Raw genomic sequence first — 18,957 nt, 5'->3', positions numbered from 1 at the left:
TCATGCCATTCCCATCTGGCTTGTGGAGTTTCTGATGAGAAATCAGGTGTCAGCCTTATGGTAACAGTTTTCTTTTCTCTTGCTGCCTTTAAGATTCTCTCTTGGTCTTTAATTTTTGGCATTTCAATTATGATGTGTCTGGCTGTGGGCCTGCTTGGGTTCTTCTTGCTTGGGATTCTCTGTGCCTCCTGGACTTGTGAGATTTTTTTTTTTTTTTTTTACCAGATTAGGGAAGTTTTCTGTAATTATTTTTTGAATATGTGTCTGTCCCTCCTTCCCTTTCTGCCTCTTTCCTCACACCTACTATGTGAATATTGTTACATTTCATGTTGTCCCACTGTTCCCTTAAGCTGTTCTCCTGTTTTTTAATGGTTTTTCTTTCTGGTTCTCTGATTGAGTGATTTTTTTTTTTCCAACGCTGTCTTCTAATCACGGATTCTATCCTCAGCTTCCCCTAATTGGCTGTGTATTCCTTTCAATGTTATTTATTTGTGCGATGTCATTTTGTATTTCTGTTTTCAGAGTAGAGTTACTATATCTTTTTTTTTTTTTTTTTTCATGATGTTGAGCATTTTTATCATCATTACCCTAGACTCTGTTTTGGATAAATTTCTTACCTGTGCTTCATTTATCTCTTGTTTTGAAGAAATCTCTTGGTTTTTCATTTGGGGGTTGTTTCTTTGTGTATTCATTTTGGCTGTGTGTTTGGATTTGTGACTGTATTAAGTAGGTCTGCTGCACCTCTCAATCTTTAGTGCAGAACAGCATCAGATGCTTTTCTGAATAATAAGATCAGGCAAAGACTTAAAGACTCCAAGGACTGCCTGTGCCTACAGAATGAAAGGATTTTGACTTGATTAGCTCTCTGGCCAGTGGTCGGCATACTCATTAGTCAACAGGGCAAATATCAACAGTACAATTGAAATTTCTTTTAAGAGCCAAAATTTTAAAACATAAACTTCTTCTAATGCCACTTTTTCAAAATAGACTCATCCAGTCTGTGGTATTTTGTGGAAGAGCCATACTCAAGGGGCCAAAGAGCTGCATGTGACATCTGGAGCCATAGTTTGCAGACCACAGCCCTCAGGCAATTGTCCTCACGTGTGGCAAGAGTTTTTTTTTTTTTTTTTTTTTTTTTTTTCAACAGGGTTGTGTAGTTGCTTCTACCTGGAGGCTAACTGTTATTTTTAGACTCTTAAGTGGCCTCAGGAACTCAGCACTTTGGGGCAAGGTGTTTCCCAATAGGATGGGTCAACCCTCTTCCCCCAGGCAAGGCCTGCTGCATAGCAAATGTCTGTGTGGGAAAGATGTGCTCTGCTGCAGAGGGGACTGACTCAGCACAGGAACTCTTGGTGTCTGCCTTCTGAGCTCTCATCTCAGAGCCCCCAATCCTGGCTTCTGCTCCCAAAACTCCAGTCTGCTCTGCCTCTCTCTGCCTGGGCACAAAGTGGGTGTCTCCACAGGGAATTTTGTATGTTGGCCCTTAGAGAGGGTGCCTGAATTTTCAGCATCTCTCCCTGCTTTTCACCCAGATATCACGTGGGTAACCTTCTTAGTTCTGTTACTCTTTACTGGGGGCCCCAGCTTGGGGATTAGACCTCAGAGTTTTCAGTGGCAAACTCCACAGCTGAGACATCTCTCCAGAACTTTGGTTGCTATCTGTGAATGCCTAGACAGCCCTTCCCCACCTCTGCCCATCCTACCAGTCTCTATGCAGTTGACTTTTGGTCCTCCTTTATCAGGGTTCTCTCTGGCAAATCTTCTATTGATTATTAAGGTAATTTTCCCATATTTTATTTCTACTAGGTGTACCAGTTAATAATGCTAGATTTTGTAATCAAATAAAATACAATAATTTTTCAATAAAGTGCTTTATTCAAAGTAATGTTCATCATTAGCTACACATTTCCCCATCTTTCAGGTAATTTGTGGATACCGTCCTAAGAGAACTTTTCTTGTTTTAAGAATAACCATTCAGAGACCAAATTTTCCACTTCCCCTTATGTTTTTAAAAAATATATATTTTATTGATTTTTTTACAGAGAGGAAGGGAGAAGGATAGAGTGTTAGAAACATCGATTAGAGAGAAACATTGACCAGCTGCCTCGTTCACTTCCCTATTGGGGATGTGCCAGCAACTAAGGTACATGCCCTTAGCCAGAATAGAACCTGGAACCTTTCAGTCTGCAGGCCGATGCTCTATCCATTGAGCCAAACCAGTCAGGCCATCGCATGTTTTTCTGTTTTAATATTTTTAATATATTTCTTATTGATTTTCAGAGAGTAAGAGAGAAGGACAGAGAGAGAGAACTATCCACCATGAGAGAAAATCATGGATCGGTTGCCTCCCTCACAATCCCCACTGGGGATCGAGCTGGCAACCCCAGCATGTGCCCTTGGCCAGAATCAAACCTGGGACCCTTTAATGTGCAGGCCGATGCTCTGTCCATAGAGCTACACCCCTCATGGTTTCTTCGTTTGTTTTGAAGTGCTGCTCAGACAGTGCGTGTGCCACCAATCAGAACAAGTGGTAATCTGAAGGAGCAAGTATGGTGAATACTGCAGGTGAGTTAAAACCTCCCAGGCAAGATCTTTAAAGGTGTCTCTAACTGGTTTTGAAGTGTGCGATAGTCTATCATCATGAAGCAAAATTACTTTGCTGTGTCTTCTGGAACATTCTGGTCGTTTTATGGTCAAAGCGTGATTCAAAGTGATTATTTGTTGTCAGTAGCCTCTGCTCCAGGTTTGCCCATTTTGCTGGCTTTCCTCTTAAGGCCTTCTCTTTTTTTTTTGGCATCTTAATGAGTTGTTCTTCCTGTTTCTCCCCTGTCTGATCATACTCAGTGGGAGGAGGTCCAAAGTGTCTCTCTTCTACTCTATTTTCATGCACTTTTGCTTGGCTGATTACACTCCATTTGAATTTTGCAGAATACAGTCGCTTTCTGTATTTATCTTTTTATTTTTTTTTTACATCTTTATGGGCTCAGAACGCTGTGGTCCTGATTGTATCTGCACACTCTCTACCTCCACCTCCAATTGTGGCATCATCTGACGTCAGTAACAACCAGGCTCGTGGTTGGAGGAAGCCTGTTTGACGAGGTCTGGGCAGCAGCTCTCTCCTGGGCTGACTTCCATGTATGAGTCGCCCCTCAATTTTCAGTTAATGATTTTAGAAAAAAATAGTGTCTTATACAGAGAAAGATACAGTACATAGTTATAGACACAGTGTCTGGTCACAGTCTGTGCCCTCAGGAATCAGAAGACATGAGCATCCGCAGGCATATAGGAGACTTTATTGCAGACTAAGTAGCCATTGCTAACACAGGAGCTATCAGACAAAGCAGTTCTTCAAAGCAGTCCCTAGTGGGAAGGAGATAAAAGCTCTGGACTGTGCTGAACCCCAGATCCGACAGCACTGAACCCCAGTTCTGGGCTAGACCCTGGGGACCCAGGCTCATACAGAGGGAGCCAGGGCTGTGAGGCGGAATCCCAGGGGAGCGGCGAAAGGCAGAGCCCCCGGAGGCGCGCACATCATTGTGCACAGAAGACGGACTGTTGACTCGGCTGCCAGATTGCCTTAGCGGGAAGGAGACAAAAGATCCGGACTGTGCTGAGCCCCAGTTTCGACTGCTCTGAACCCCAGTTCTAGGCCAGACCCTTAGGACACAGGGTCATCCAGAGGGAGCCTGGGCTGTAAGGTGGAAACCCGGGGGAGTGGCAAAAGGAAGTCCCGAGGTGTGCACATTACACGCAGAGAACTGATGGTTGGCTGTGCCTCGGGATTGCCCTAGTGGGAAGGAGACAAAAGCTCCAGATTGCTCTGAACCCCAGATCTGGGCTCATCGGGGGAGAGCCTAGACTGTTTGGTAGCAGGTGAAACTCAAGGGCACCTCACTCTCAGAGGTGCTTGCAGTGAGCACCAAAGGACCCTGAGGAACACTGAGACTCAGGAGCCGCATAGGACATGGCTGATGGAAACCAAGGCTGTAGGCTCCACCCTGAAACTCCCCCCCATCCAAGCTGAACACAGAGACTTTTAAGGCTACCAACTCAGGGAAGCTGCGAAAATGTCGAGACAACGAAACAGATCACAAACGAAAGAAATGGAGGACAAAAAGCGACTGGATATAGAGTTCAAAACCGCACTTATAAGGTTTTTCAAGAATTTCCTAGAAAAGGTCGATAAGACCTATGAGGATATGAAAAGGGATCAACTAGAAATAATAAGAGATCAACAAGAAATAATAAGGGATCAATAAGAAATAATAAGGGATCAACAAGAAATAAAGTATACATTGTCTGAAATAAAAAATATTATTCAGAGTCTTAAAAACAGAATGGAAGATTGCAAGAATCAAGTCAAAGATTTGGAACATAAAGAGCCAGAAAACACTCCTCCGCAGAAGCAAGAAGACAAGAGAATCCAGAAAATCGAAGATAATGTAAGAAACCTCTGGGACAACTTGAAGCGAACCAACATCAGAATTATGGGGGTCGCAGAAGATAAGAGAGAGCAAGATATCGAAAACATACTGAAAGAAATAGTGACAGAAAACTTCCCCCACCTGGTGAAAGAATTAGACTTACAAGTCCAGGAAACGCATAGAACTCCAAACAAAAGGAATCCAAAGAGGACCACACCAAGACAAATCATAATTAAAATTCCAAGAGCAAAAGACAAAGAGAGAATATTAAAAGCAGCAAGAGCAAAGCAGATAGTTACCTATAAAGGAGCACCCATAGGATTGTCAGCAGATTTCTCAACAGAAACCATGCAGGCCAGATGGGAATGGCAAGAAATATTCAAGGTGATGAATAGCAAGAACCTACAGCCAAAGATAATCTACCCAGCAAAGCTATCACTCAGAATCGAAGGCCAGATAAAGAGCTTCACTAATAAAAAAAAAAGCTAAAGGAGTTCATCACCATCAAACCAGAATTATATGAATTGTTGAAGGGGGTTCTTCCAGAAAAGAAAGTAAATAAGGATAAAAACTATGAACAACAAATATATAACTATCAACAAATGAATCTAAAAACCAAGGAAATTAAAAAAATCTTATGAATAATATTAACTGGTGAATATAATAGAATCAGAGGTATGGAAGGGGAGTGAACTGACGATTCTCAGGAAAAGGGGAGAGGGGAGTGTAGTAAGAGACTGAACATAAAATGTGCACCTATGGATAAGGACAATGGGAGGAGGGGAAAGGGCAGAGGGTTGAGTGGGAACCTGGTGGAGGGGAACAATGGAGCGGGGGGGGGGGTGGGAGGAGGGGAAGAGGAACATTTGCAATAATATGAACAATAAAGATTTATTTAAAAAAATAATGTGCACAGTGAAAAAAAAACCTCAAAAAAACAAAACAAAACAAAACAAAAATAAAAGAAACCAACAAAGTAGTCCCACAAAGCGGCCACACACTGGCTGGTCAGCGATACATTCTCATATCAACTCAGACAAAAGAGGTCTCTTGCCAAACAGTGACATTAGTTACAGAGGATAATGGTGCACCTGTGCAGTGGGTACAGTACAACTGCTCCCATTGCCTTTGCACATCCATGTAGCAAATTAGCCTTAAACACCGGCGTAGTCTAGTCACGAACCCACTCACAGATACAAATGTAGCAATAAATATCACGATAGTAATTCATGGTGAGCCGAGGCCGGTTTGGCTCAATGGATAGAGCGTCGCTTGGGGACTGAAAGGTCCGGGGTTCGATGCCGGTCAAGGGCATGTACCTTGGTTGCGGGCATATCCCCAGTAGGGAGTGTGCAAGAGGCAGCTGGTCTATGACTCTCTCACATCGATGTTTCTAACTCTCTATCTCTCTCCCTTCCTCTCTGTACAAAATCAATAAAAAAATTAAAAAAAAAGTAATTCATGGTGAGATATATCAATATCAACTCGGATTAGATATACATACAGCTATCGATGTCGATATAGGTATAGATATGATAAAGCTACAGACAGTGACAGCAAATGTTGGCATCATTATAGATATAGATATTGACCGTTATAAAGACAGATATACATGAAAATAGACATGGACATGTAAGTATACATATCCCCATGTTTAGCCTTCTTAATGTATCAGTGCAGAAGCTGGACGCTGTGGTGTCTGCTCAGCATGTTATCCCTGTTCCTTCTCATTAGGTGCTAGTTCCAAAGCTCAAGCAGCCAGGTTTTTGAAGCCTGATTGTTCAATGAGTTTCCCCAGAGAGAGTGTTTGTTAGCAGAAACCCCCAGACCTGGATTATTCATCTGAGCTGAGTCTGTGTTCACATGCTTTACACAGGATGTCATCCAGACACTACTCCAGGTGTTGCTAATATTTCCATAATGTAGAGAGAGGTTAAGAAATTTGCCCAAAGCTGTGTTGGTGAGGAGTGAGGGGCTGGCATTTGAACATGTGCCACTTTGCTCCTCAGGGCATGCTCTCAGCTCCCACAGCCCTCCCACAGTCCTTTCACATGATGAAGATTAAATCAGAATTTCAAACACATTTACAGACGATAGTGCCAAAGTCATTTATTTGCTGTTTGGTTAAGAGTGGGGTATTGGATAGCTAGGTCTGCTGTTACAAAGAGCCACAGCCTGGGGGGGTTAAACCTCAGGAATTCACTTCTCACAGCTCAGGAGGTAAGAAGTCTGAGATCAAGGTGTCAGCAGGTGGGTCTCTTCTTGGGCTTAGCTTTGGGCTTGAAGTTGTCCATCTTCATGTTCACTCGGCATTCTCCTTCTGTGTCTGTGTCCTCATCTCTTCTTATAAGAACAGTTATATCCGATTAGGGTCTACCTAGTGACTCATTTTAAGTTAATTACCTCTTTAAAGAGTCTTCCTTCAGCCTTCGCTGGTGTGCTCAGTGGTTACAGTGTTAGAAAAAGTGCCTTTACCCACTTTGGTAACAAGCACAGACTCAAACACACACACACACACACACACACACACACACACACACACACAAGTTTGTGAAAGAGATTGTGGGCAGCTCAGCCTGGATTAAAAAATTGTAAGGAATGTTTGTTCAACCCTGGACCAATGAACTTTGGACAGCAGCTGGGATCATCTAACAATGTAACAGCTCCCATGAGAATGCACAGTTGGGCTCAGCAGGAAGAGAGGTGTTAGAGTCCGGCTAGCATGGAGAACAGGAATTTCAAATGGTGAGTTTCCCACAAAGGGGCTGGTCCCATGGCTGCCAACCTGAGCTTAACTCCCAGGGGGTGAGAGAGAAGGAGAAGACCCTGAGGAAGGTGTACCAACCCCATCGAGCAGCTATGATCCCTCTTTGCCTGTGGTTCCTGAGCTGGGAAGAGAAATCCTAAATCCTAAGGCACTAAGTTGTGCCTCCAAATACTGGTCAGCTGAAACCACACTCCAGCCATGAACCAGAAATGTACCTTGCCTTGTGGAGGAAAGTCCTGTTCCACTGCTGACCTAGCAGCCATCTCTTCCCGAAGCAGGTGGTGACTGAGAAGTGCGTGCCTGCTTCCTGAGGACTGCTCCGCCATGCAGTGGCTGATGAGGCTCCGGGTCCTTTGGGGCACCCACAAATCCTGCCACGCCTTCCAGCCTGCCCCTTGGCACTTGCGCTCCCAGTCTGTATCAGCAGCTGGCGCCCCACGATGGAATGACCATGACACACCTGAGAAATTTAACTTTGCAAGTGATGTCGTGGACTACTGGACTCAAATGGAGAAGGTGAGGAGAAACCTGTGATGGGGGGTGGGGATAGGCATGATCTCTCTGGCTTATCTTGTTCCTCGGAAGCTGATGGCACAGACCGAATACAGTGTCATGGGAAAAGTATATATTGTGTGGTTCAATTCTCAATTCTCATGTTGGCCACTTCTGCACTTCTCTGAGCCTCATTGGTTTTATCTGTGACATGGGGACAATCTCCCTTAAGAAACATGACAGCAGGTAAAAGCATCTGGCACAGTCAGATAATTGGGACCAAATGCAAAGTTCTAACTTCAAGGTCAGCAACTTGTTGTTCATCTGAATTCTGACCTTCCACTAAGGGTGAGCCTCACTGGAATTCATCTCATCAAACTTGGGCTCAACTTCAGGCTGCACAGAGGGAAGGACAGGCCCCCTGCTGGTGCACATGCGCACTGACAGGTAGAGCTCAGTGAGGAGTCCTCCTGTGAGGAGAGGAAGGCCAGCTGCAGGCCTGGCTTCCAAAGACAACGGGGGTTTGAATTGGGGTCTGTCCAGAGAAACCAGTCCGTCAGCCTCTAGAATTTACAGGTCTCTTCAGAAAACAGCAAGTGCTTGAAACGGAAAGGGGAGCAGTGATGTGTACCCCCGGGGGTGGGCTGGACCATGGGTGGTGTTCCAGCTACTAAGTCCCAGTTGATGATGAACACAGTGTGAAAAGTTACACAACATTATCTTTGTAGAAAGAGAGAATTCACTGGCAATTCAGCCAGAGAGTTGATGGAATTTTGTTTCCAATGAATTTAACATATGCATTCACGTGCTAGTGTTCAAGGCCTATATGCCTTTCATGGGGCTTCTTCCTCCTTTCTTTTTCCTTTCTCTGAATTTTCATAATAACTCCCGGGAAAATAGAGTCTTGGTTATGAAGAACATTTTTTTATATGCTATGTCAAGCACTTTGCTTTTAATGTTCAAATTAGATGGACAGTTTTATGATCCCCATTTCCTAGATGAGAAAACTGAGGTTCTAAGAGTTTTAAATAATGTACAGAAATTAGTTACCTAAGTAGAGGAGCAGAATTTGGGTCTAGGCTTTCTAATTCTAAAATCCATTTATTAACCTTTTCCCATGATTGGATGATGCCAAAACATCTCTTGATTTGGTGAAGACCTTTGGGACCGTGAGATGGCCTGGAGAGGGAGGAGGTAGAGAGGAGAGAATGAGCAATCACTTTTTATTGCATTTATCTTCATAAAATTCTAATTCATTAGTTCACACATCCACCCAGGGAGATAACCACCAAGTAAATAGGGTTCCCCCATGAAATACTGTTTTTTTTTTTTTTTGTGTGTGTGTGTGTGTGTGTGTGTGTGTGTGTGTTTGTTTTTGTTTTTAATCTCTAAAGAGAACAGAGATTCTCAGGCAGCACAATTCAGGATCAGATGGGACAGAACATAGTTTGAAAAATTACATTTATCATTATAAAAATTTTTCATTTTTGAAAAATAAATGTTTTTTTTTTCTGTTTTTTTTTATTATTAAATTATTATCTGTGTACATATTTTAACATTGCCCCCCCCCCCATACATACCCTCCCTCCCCAGAGTTTTGTGTCCATTGGTTGTACTTATATGCATGTATACAAGTCCTTTGGTTGATCTCTTATCTCCCCCAGATCTCCCTACTCTCCCCGCTGTAATTTTATAGTCTATTTGTTGCTTTACTGTCTCTATATCTATCTTTTGGTTTGTCAGTTTATAATGTTTTTTAATATCAATAAATGAGTGAGGCCATGTGGTATTTCTCTTTCATTGACAGGCTTATTTCACTCAGCATGATGTTCTCTAGTTCTATCCAGGTTGCTGCAAATGATGAGAATTCCTTCTTTTTTTATGGCAGCATAGTATTCCATTGTGTAGATGTACCAAAGTTTTTTGATCCAATCATCTGCTGACGGGCACCTAGGCTGTTTCCAGATTCTAGCTATTGTAGACTGTGCTGCTATGAACATAGGGGTGCATATATCCTTTCTGATTGGTGTTTCTAGTTTCTTGGGATATATTCCCAGAACTCCCATTACTGGGTCAAATGGGAGTTCCATTTTCAGTTTTTTGAGGAAACTCCACACTGTTCTCCACAGTGGTTGCACCAGTCTACATTCCCACCAGCAGTGCACGAGGGTTCCTTTTTCTCCACAACCTCGCCAACACTTGTCGTTTGTTGATTTGTTGATGTTGGCCATTCTGACAGGTGTGAGATGGTACCGCATTGTTGTTTTGATTTGCATCTCTCGGATAATTAGTGACTTTGAGTATGTTTTCATGTGCCTTTTGGCCTTCCTTCTGTCTTCTTTTGAAAATATTCTATTTTTTAATTGGATCATTTTTTAATTGGATCATTCATCTTCCTTTTATTTAGTTGTATAAGCTGTTTGTAGATGTTGGAGATTAAACCTTTATCAGTGGTAACATTTGCAAATATGTTCTCCCACACCGTGGGCTTTCTTGTTGTTTTGTTGATGGTTTCTTTTGCTGTAAAAAAGCTTTTTATTTCGATGTAGTCCCATTTGTTTATTTTGAAATACTGTTCTTGTTGGGTTTTACATCATTGTTATCAGTCACTGTCAAGTCATCCATATCTCCCAATTTTCACACGCACACCTCATTCCATACATTTTCATTCTCACAATAATTCTGACCTGTCTGTTTCACTTTTCCAATTGCCTTAACCATGATCAGTGTCTCTAGTGATGTGGGGTGTCTGACACAAAGAAGTTTCTCAACAAACATTTGTGAAGTAAATTAATTTTGAAACCTGCCTAACAATCTGTAGATCTTAGTGCTGCTCCTATTAAAGACTGTGCAGAGGGCATGCCACTGGGGTCCACTTTACTTCCCGAACCTCCCTTTAAACAAATTTCCCTTAAGTTAGAAATCCAAAATTTTTATGTGCCCCCTTCTTTTTATTTTAAACACTAGAGGCTCTGTGCACAAAATTCATGCACTGATAGGGTTCTAGTGGCTGCTGCTGCCACCGGTCGGGGCCTCCCTCCCTTGCCCAGGTTGGCCCCACCTCCTGGTTTAACTCTTTGAGAAACTCCCAGTTGAGAGGACAACTTGCATACTGTGCTTATATTATATAGAATGTTTTATTGATTTCAGAGAGGAAGGGTGAGGTAGAGAGAGATAGAACCATCAATAGTGAGGGAGAATCATTGATTGTCTGCTTCCTTTACACCCCAAACAGCAACCTGGATATGTGCTCTGACTGGAAATTGAACCGTGACCTCCTGGTTCATAGGTTGACACTCACTGAGCTACAAGGGCTGAGCAATGTGTTCTCTTCTGAGTGTGTGTGTGTGTGTGTGTGTGTGTGTGTGTGTGTTGGCAAATAATTCATTATAAAACAAAAGGAAGTGCTTCATGGAACTGGCTAGGTAAGTCAGTTGGTGAGATTGTTGTCCTGGACTGCCAAGGTTTTGGATTTGATCCCTGATCAGGTCACATACAAGAATCAACCAATGAATGCATAAATAAGGAAAACACCAAAGTTGACCTCTCTCTCTCTCTCTCTCCCCGCCTCTTTCTAAACCAATCAATAAATAAAAAGTTTTTAAATACTGAAGCTAGCCTTTTCTACAAGCAATAAACTCAAACATGTGGGAGTTTTGTTCATTTTATTGTGACTTGGATGCTTTTATTTATTCATTTATTTCTTAATCCTTATCCAAGAATTAATTTGATTTTTTTAAAGAAAGGGGAAATGTGGAAGAGGTGGATGGATGGGGGAAAGAGCGAGAACATGGATTTGAGAGAGACATTTTCGTAGGTGGCCTACTGCAGGTACCCTGACAGGGCCAGGTATGAACCTGCATCCAAGGTACATGCCCTTGTCTGGGAATTGAACTTGCCACTGTTTGGTCTGAGGGCCAATGCTCTAATCACTGAGCCAAACCGGCCAGAGCTTTATTTTTTCAATAATTATTAAAAATTTCCAATTACAATTGACATACAATGTTATATTCATAAGTTAAATAGATGTCTAATCATTAGGTTGCACACCTGAAACTGAGGTCTAGACTATTCCTATCACCCCAAAAACCTTTCCTTTGTCCTTTCTCAGCCAATCCCCTCCCACCCCCACCCTTAGCCCCAGGCAACCATTGACCTGCTCTTGCATCCTTTTATGTCTGGTTTCTTTTACTCAGTGTAATGTTTTTGTTCATAATTTTTATCTTTACCTTTTTCTTTATCTCCTCTTACTAAAGATAAGCATTTCATATAATACTGGTTTGGTGGTGATGAACTCCTTTAGTTTTTTTTTTTTTAATCTGTGAAGCAATTTATCTGACCTTCAATTCTAAATGATAGCTTTGTTGGGTGGAGTAATGTTGGTTGTAGGTTCTTGCTATTCATCACTTTGAATATTTCTTGTCACTCCCTCCTGGCCTGCATAGTTTCTGTTGAGAAATCAGCTGACAGTCATATGGGTATTCCCTTGTAGGTAACTAACTGTTTTTCTCTTGCTGCTTTCAAGATTCTCTCTTTGTCTTTTGCCCTTGGCATTGTAATTATGATGTGTCTTGGTGTGTTCCTCTTTGGATTCCTTTTGTTTGGGGTTCTCTGTGATTCCTGGACTTGCAAGTCTATTTCTTTCACCAGGTGGGGTAAGTTTTCTGTCATTTTCTTGAAATAGGTTTTCAACATCCTGCTCTCTCTCTTCTTCTGGCACCCCCATAATTCTGATGTTGGTACACTTGAAGTTGTCCCAGAGGCTCCTTACACTATCTTCATATTTTTGGATCATTTTTTTTTTCTTCTTCAGTTGGGTGTTTTTTGCTTCTTCGTATTTCAAGTCTTTGACTTGATTCTTGGGATCCTCTAATCTGCTGTTGGATCTCTGTATGTTATTCTTCATTTAAGTCGTGTATGATTAATTTCTAGTTGGTCCTTTTTCATATCCTTGGGGGGGGGGTCTCACTAAATTTCTTGTAGGTTTATAGAAGATTCTTGATTAACCTTATAAACATGATTTTGAACTATATACCCAGTAGTTTGCTGGGTATATACCCATTTTTTTCATTTGTGACCTCTTTCTTTGTCTCTGCAGTTTGGCTGCTTCCCTGTGTTGATAGAGTGGCTTTGTGTGCTAGGTGTCCTATAGGGCCCAGTGGCTCAGCCTCCCCAATTACCTGAGGTGGACATGCTTGGTGCACAGCTTTGTGGGCTGTGTGCACTGTCTTGTTGTAATCTTGATTGTTGTTGGTATCATTGGGAAGAATTGACCTCCAGGCCAGTTGGCTGTAAGAACCAGTTGTGTCTATAATGGGAGAACTTCAGTGCTGGATACACCATGACTTATTTCAGTGCGGCTTTGGCGCTCACCCAGTCTAGCCCCTGAGTGTGTCTCTTTTGGATGTGAAGTGTTGTAATCTGGATGGGCTCACTCTGACCACTGGGTATACTGGATACAGTGGCAAAGTCAGCAACTGCCTGAGGCCACCCAGCAGGAGCTACAGAGAGATCTGCAGATTCTTCCTCTTTGGGGCTTGGAGGTGACAGATGAGGCCCAGGTGTGAAGCAATGTAAGCTCCTATGGAGCCTTGGGTCTTCTTTTGGAAACTCTGGAGCTCTCTGACCCAGCTGCAGTTTGTTAGGTTTTAGATTGCCATTCATATGCAAAAGCCTCTGGGCACAGCTTGGATGAGGTTGTAAATTGGGTGGGGCAGGGTCTCAGGGAATCACCAGGGGGAGCAAACAGCAATGGCTGCCTATCAGCTCTGCCTGAAGAGGCTCCTGTGTTTCTGTGTCCTGTGGCACCATGAAGGAATAATGATTACTGGAAGCACCTCTGAGAGAAAGCCGGCCTCGAGCTCCAGCCTGATGCCAGACAGTCCAGTTTCTCTCTGTATGAGTCCCCAGAGTCTCACCCAGAACTGGAGTTCAGAGCAGTGGGGAGCATGTATCTCCCTCCTAATTGAAAATGACAACACTTAAGCAGTCACCAACTCCTTTCATGCAGGCCTCTATACCTCCACATTTCCACACCTCTGTACCTCCTACCGGACTCAATGCACTTTTCTCTTTCCTTCTAGTTATAAATTTCCACTCAGCCAGCCTTTCTGTGGTTCTAGATGATATTCCTTTTGTCTTTTAGTAGTAGTGTTGATGTAGTTGAGTGCCACAGCAAGTCAAGGTGTTTACCTATGCCGCCATCTTCATAATTTTATTGTCCCCACTTCGTAGATGAGAACGCTGGGGGACAAAGAGGATTGAACTGTCTGCATGAAACTAAGACATGTGGGGATGGAGCTTTAAGTCTTCAGTTGGAAACATTAAGCTATTCATAGTCTAATGTGACTTGGGAGGAGGTGGCTATAGTAGACCAGAAGAAGTTGGCTGGATCACAGCACACCCTAACTTTCGTTAATTCTTTAAATGATTTAAAATGGGGTCTTAGTTCCTGAACTATGTTCACACTGGAACGTGCCTATTGACAGTGGATTGGGGAAATAAGTGCCCTTTCCTTCTGAAGCAGGAAATAACACATGGTGTATGATCTTGACCAGGAAGGCAAAAGAGGCCCCAACCCAGCCCTGTGGTGGGTGAATAGCCAAGGAGAGGAAGTGAAGTGGAGTTTCAGAGAGCTGACAGACTTCACCTGCCGTGCAGCCAATGTCTTCACACAGGCCTGTGGCCTGCAGCAGGGAGACCATCTCGCCTTGATTCTGCCTCGAGTGCCTGAGTGGTGGCTGGTGACCATGGGCTGCATGCGAACAGGTCAGTGACTCAGAGACCCATAGAGACTTTAGGGATATCCTAGAGCCAACTGGTCCAGGAAAACCAGCTGCTTTCTCTTCCCCGACATTCTTTCTTCTTCACAGTCTTTCTCTTTCTCAGACTCCCTCACATATTTTCACTCCTTATCCCTCACCCTCACATATGCTCAAATGCAACCTCTCTCTCTCTCTCTCTCTCTCTCTCTCTCTCTCTCTCTCTCTCTCTCTCTCTCTCACACACACACACACACACCCATGCACACTCCCACACTTTCTCTTGCACAGCCTCAGACATTATTACTATTTTGAAATTCATAAATTGTTAACCTTTTGCCATATTGGAGCCTCCCACTGAGTTAGTCAAGAGTCAGTTTCAGACATTGTGACACCCGTAAATAGCATGAAAAAAAACCATAAACCCTGGATCCCAGACATTTCCTTCACATCACCACAGCCCGCTTACCAAACAAGAAGTCTGACATTGGTACAATATATGGTACCTGATGGCTATCCACAGTCAACATTCCCCAATTGCCTTAATAATGTCTTTGACAGCCAGTTCTTTCTTTAAGTCCAAAATCCAATTGAGGATCATGCATTGGATTTAGTTGTCACGTCTTGTCCATCTCCTTTAACCTAGAAGTGTTCTCTACCTAGAAGTGTTCTCTAGCCTTTTCTTCATGGCAATGACATTTTGAAGTGACTTAAGCCAGTTGCTTTGCAGGCATTGCACCCAAATGTGTATTTCTGTCTTTTACTTCATGATTATATTCATCTTAAAACATTGTAGCAGGAGTGCTGGGAGGACAGTGTTGTGTCTTTGTCGGCGCATCACATGAGGGGTCTATGCAATTGCTTTGTCTTCCATCAGTGACATTGTTTATCTCATTAGAAGGGTGGTCGTCAACTGTGTCAAGGCACTTTTTCTCTCCCTGACCAGTAAGAATAACACAAGACTAGTGACTATCCTGCTCCCCCACTGTCTTTCACCCCATAGCTTGAGTCCACTGTTGATTCTTGATTGAGTTAAATATTATTAACATGAGGATTTTCTGTTTATATCACCCACTCTACATTCATTAGTTAACATTTTTCTGTATGATTTTCATTCCCCCTTTTAAAAAATATACTTTATTGATTTTTTACAGAGAGAAAAGGAGAGAGATAGAGAGTTAGAAACATCGATGGGAGAGAAACATTGACCAGCTGCCTTCTGCATGGCTCCTACTGGGGATGTGCCCGCAACCAAGGTACATGCCTTTTACTGGAATTGAACCTGGGACCCTTCAGTCCGCAGGCAGACGCTCTATCCACTGAGCCAAACTAGACAGGGCTTCATTTCCCTTTTAATTGCTTATCTATCTATCTATCTATCTATCTATCTATCTATCATCTATCTATCTATCTATCTATCTAACTATATATCTATTATCATCATCTACCATCTATCTACATACCTGCCTATCTAGTTATACAATTTAGAATCAGAATGGAACTCATGGGTTTTTGAAAATCAGTTGAATCACATGTTCATGCTCTTGCTTACCTTGCTTACATATTCTCTCTCTCTTTTTAACTCAGAAAATAGTCGATCAATCCATCTAGTTCTTGTGGAGTCACACGTTAATAGCAACAGCAGAGGAAACATAAAGAAGCCATGTACCTGTAGACCTTAGAGATGGCCCATGAGAAACCCAGTGACCTAAGCTCTCTGGGAACACATAACTACAGAGGAGTAGAAGCAGAGAAAGGGAATCCTAAGAATAGGCTTAGCCCATCAAAGGCTTAGAGTCGGGCCGAAACCGGTTTGGCTCAGTCCCAGGTTCGATTCTGGTCAAGGGCATGGACCTGGGTTGCGGGCACATCCCCAGTAGGGGGTGTGCAAGAAGCAGCTGATCGATGATTGTCTCTCATCGATGTTTCTAACTCTCTATTCTTCGCTCTTCTTCTCTGTAAAAAAATCAATAAAATATATTTAATATAAAAAAAAGAAAAAAAAGAAATAAAAAGGCTTAGAGTCGGGAGTTGCCTATGTGAATGGCCCTTTTGAAATAGAGAGCAGAGGTGTGGGAGAGAAAGGTGGAGCGTGGGCAGCGTCTTCAGTGTCAGAATGGGGAGCGTGGAGTTTTCTGGAGAGAGGACATTGGTGTTAGTGAGAGAAGAGAAGGTGAACGTGGTGGGCAGGCAGGCTAAATGGCCATCTCAGGAGTGATTAAGGAAAATTGAGTTTATTTAAGGAAAATGGGATGGGGGGTGGGATACCCAAAGGGAACGGCTGCACAGCTCTGAGCCAAGGAGACGATGATGTGCTCAGGAGCAGGAGTTTCATACTTACATGCTGTCACAGTGGGACTCTCTTGTCATCAGTGGGTTTGGGGGCTGAGATGGTGGATTTGGAATGGGAATGGAATGCAGGTGTGCCATCTGGGGTCTTCAGGACAGTTTCACTTCCTTATTTGGTCTGATTCGTGGTGTCCAGCCAAATTTCCTTGTGTTTGTTCTCCTTTGGTGGGAAACTTACAAATGGCTGTCAAGGATTTTATTGCCTTCTAGTTCTAACAGCAGTAAATGTGGGGAGAAAATCAATTCTCTGTGGAACTTACACTGATTATAATATGGAAGTTCCAGGGCAAGGCATCTGGTGGGGAGATTAGAATCCAATAGGTGCACACAAATTCTTGAACTAATTGTTGGCAACAGCAGATGGAAGGGAGGGAATGTAGGAAAGTTCAAAGGACAATGTGGTTAATTAGGACAGAAGGGATTCCCAGTGACACAAGGATGAGAGAAGGGGTGGAGGAGAAAAGTGGGGGCTGAGATGCAGTCATTCCTGATGTCAGAGACTCTGTCCTGGTCCCATGTAGACTCTTGCAAAGTAGTACCCACCTGTCTACTGGCTGCACTCATCTAGAGTAGAAAGGTTTAGGGCAAGTGTTTCAAATGTTAATGTGCATGGGATTCACTTTTAGGTCCTGTAAAAAGGTGGGTTCTTGTCCTCCACCTTGGCTCAGTGGTTACACATTGACCTATGAAGCAGGAGGTCATGGTTCTATTCCCAGTTGTGGCACATGCCTGGGTTGCAGACTTGATCCCCAGTGTGGGATGTGCAGGAGGCAGCTAATCAATGATTCTCTCTCAACACTGATGTTTCTATCTCTCTCTCCCTCTCCCTTCCTCTCTAAAATCAATGAAAATGTATTTTAGACAAAATTTTAAAATGCAGATTCTGATTCAGTAGGTTTGGGTGTGGCATGGTGGTTCTGACACTTAGGGTCTTTGTGTAGCAAGGGATTTCTATGCAGATCAGCTAGGCCTGAAACCCGTGGTTGTGAAAGAGGAAGTGAAACATTTTTTTTTCTCATCCCCAGGGATTGTCTTCATGCCAGGGACAACCCAGATGAAGGCCAAGGACATTCTCTATAGACTGAAGGAGTCTAATGCCAAGAGCATCGTGACCACAGATGCCCTTGCCCCGGATGTGGACTCTGTGGCTTCTCAGTGTCCCGCTCTGAAAACCAAGCTCCTGGTGTCTGACCACAGCCGTGAGGGGTGGCTGGACTTCCGATCTCTGATTAAGTGAGTTTCGGGTCTGATGGAGGTGCTCTCTGAGGAACTGTGGGAGAAGGCCATGCACACCCAAGCGCTGTAGACAGACAGCTGGTGGTAGGAAGCTCACCAGTCCTGGCTCCAGAAACCTCTTCCCAGCTATGTCCCTGCCCTGCTGTGTGACCCTGGGCTCCTTCCTTCACCTCTCTGAGCCAAGGCTGCTTCATCAGGACATTGCATTTCTATGCTTCTCTCCCTAAGCTTGATGGCCCCTGGGATGTGAAAGAAGATGTATCATCAGAGGATTACTGTGTTTCAAGCTTCATATAGGTGGGAATCAAAAGACTATTCACATATAAATATACATATATATGAATAAGGTGAAAGAGAGGTTAAAATGGATCCTTAAGGTGAAAGTTGAGACTGTAAGAAAAAATGAGTATATGACTGGCAGGGGCTTTTGGGGCAAACATCTCCCAGGGTGTGGGTGCCCTTAGAGAGTTAGGGAAATGTCAGAGAGACCCTCCCCCTCCAATGCTTTAATTCTGTGAGCCTTCAGGCGTTTTTTATACTTTCGACATAAGAAATGCCCAGACCTTCAGGACACTTTTATGAGTTTATTTGAGCCAAACTGACAGCATATACTGGGGAGCAAGACCTCAAATGTTCAGGAGGAAAACTGTTTTGTAGTTTCTTTCATGCATTTGAAATTCAGGAGGGGACACAAGAAAGACTAAGGTGGGAAAAGCCAGGTGGGATTGGATTACAGGACATTAAGATTCTGTGCTCTCTTGAGGGGTCACTCCCCCTTCAAAAGATATTACTTTCTGTATTTCAAGGGTGTGTTAACCTAGATGCACAAGAACTATGGACAGGCTAGCTTAAGGCAAAGATAAACCTTTAACCAGAGAAGCTCTGTGTCAGGGGCCTGCCTCCGCCATGCCCTGCCAGACAGGGATTT

At 43.2% G+C, this 18,957-nt stretch overlaps 1 protein-coding gene across 8 annotated transcripts in view; it reads left to right on the top strand.

Annotated features, from left to right (window-relative positions):
• Positions 1–7,070: 7,070 nt before the first annotated feature.
• Positions 7,071–18,957, top strand: part of LOC311622126 (acyl-coenzyme A synthetase ACSM1, mitochondrial-like) — a 42,352-nt gene continuing 30,465 nt past the window's right edge. For 2 of the 8 annotated variants that reach the window (XM_084882935.1, XM_084882931.1), the window contains exons 1-4: positions 7,097–7,169; positions 7,467–7,707; positions 14,241–14,451; positions 17,819–18,026. In XM_084882935.1, coding sequence (XP_084739061.1) covers positions 7,516–7,707; positions 14,241–14,451; positions 17,819–18,026 — 611 coding nt within the window. In that variant the 5' untranslated portion in view covers positions 7,097–7,169; positions 7,467–7,515. Of the gene's footprint in view, positions 7,708–14,240; positions 14,452–17,818; positions 18,027–18,957 lie in introns of all 8 variants that reach the window. The other 6 variants (XM_084882934.1, XM_084882932.1, XM_084882938.1 and 3 more) reach the window with 5 other exon arrangements.

This window comes from Pipistrellus hanaki (genome assembly GCF_964339955.1).
Source record: "Pipistrellus hanaki genome assembly, chromosome: 4".
In the NCBI taxonomy this organism is placed as follows: domain Eukaryota; kingdom Metazoa; phylum Chordata; class Mammalia; order Chiroptera; family Vespertilionidae; genus Pipistrellus; species Pipistrellus hanaki.
Note: the sequence above shows the minus strand (reverse complement) of the source record. Positions and strands in the feature narration are given on the sequence as shown.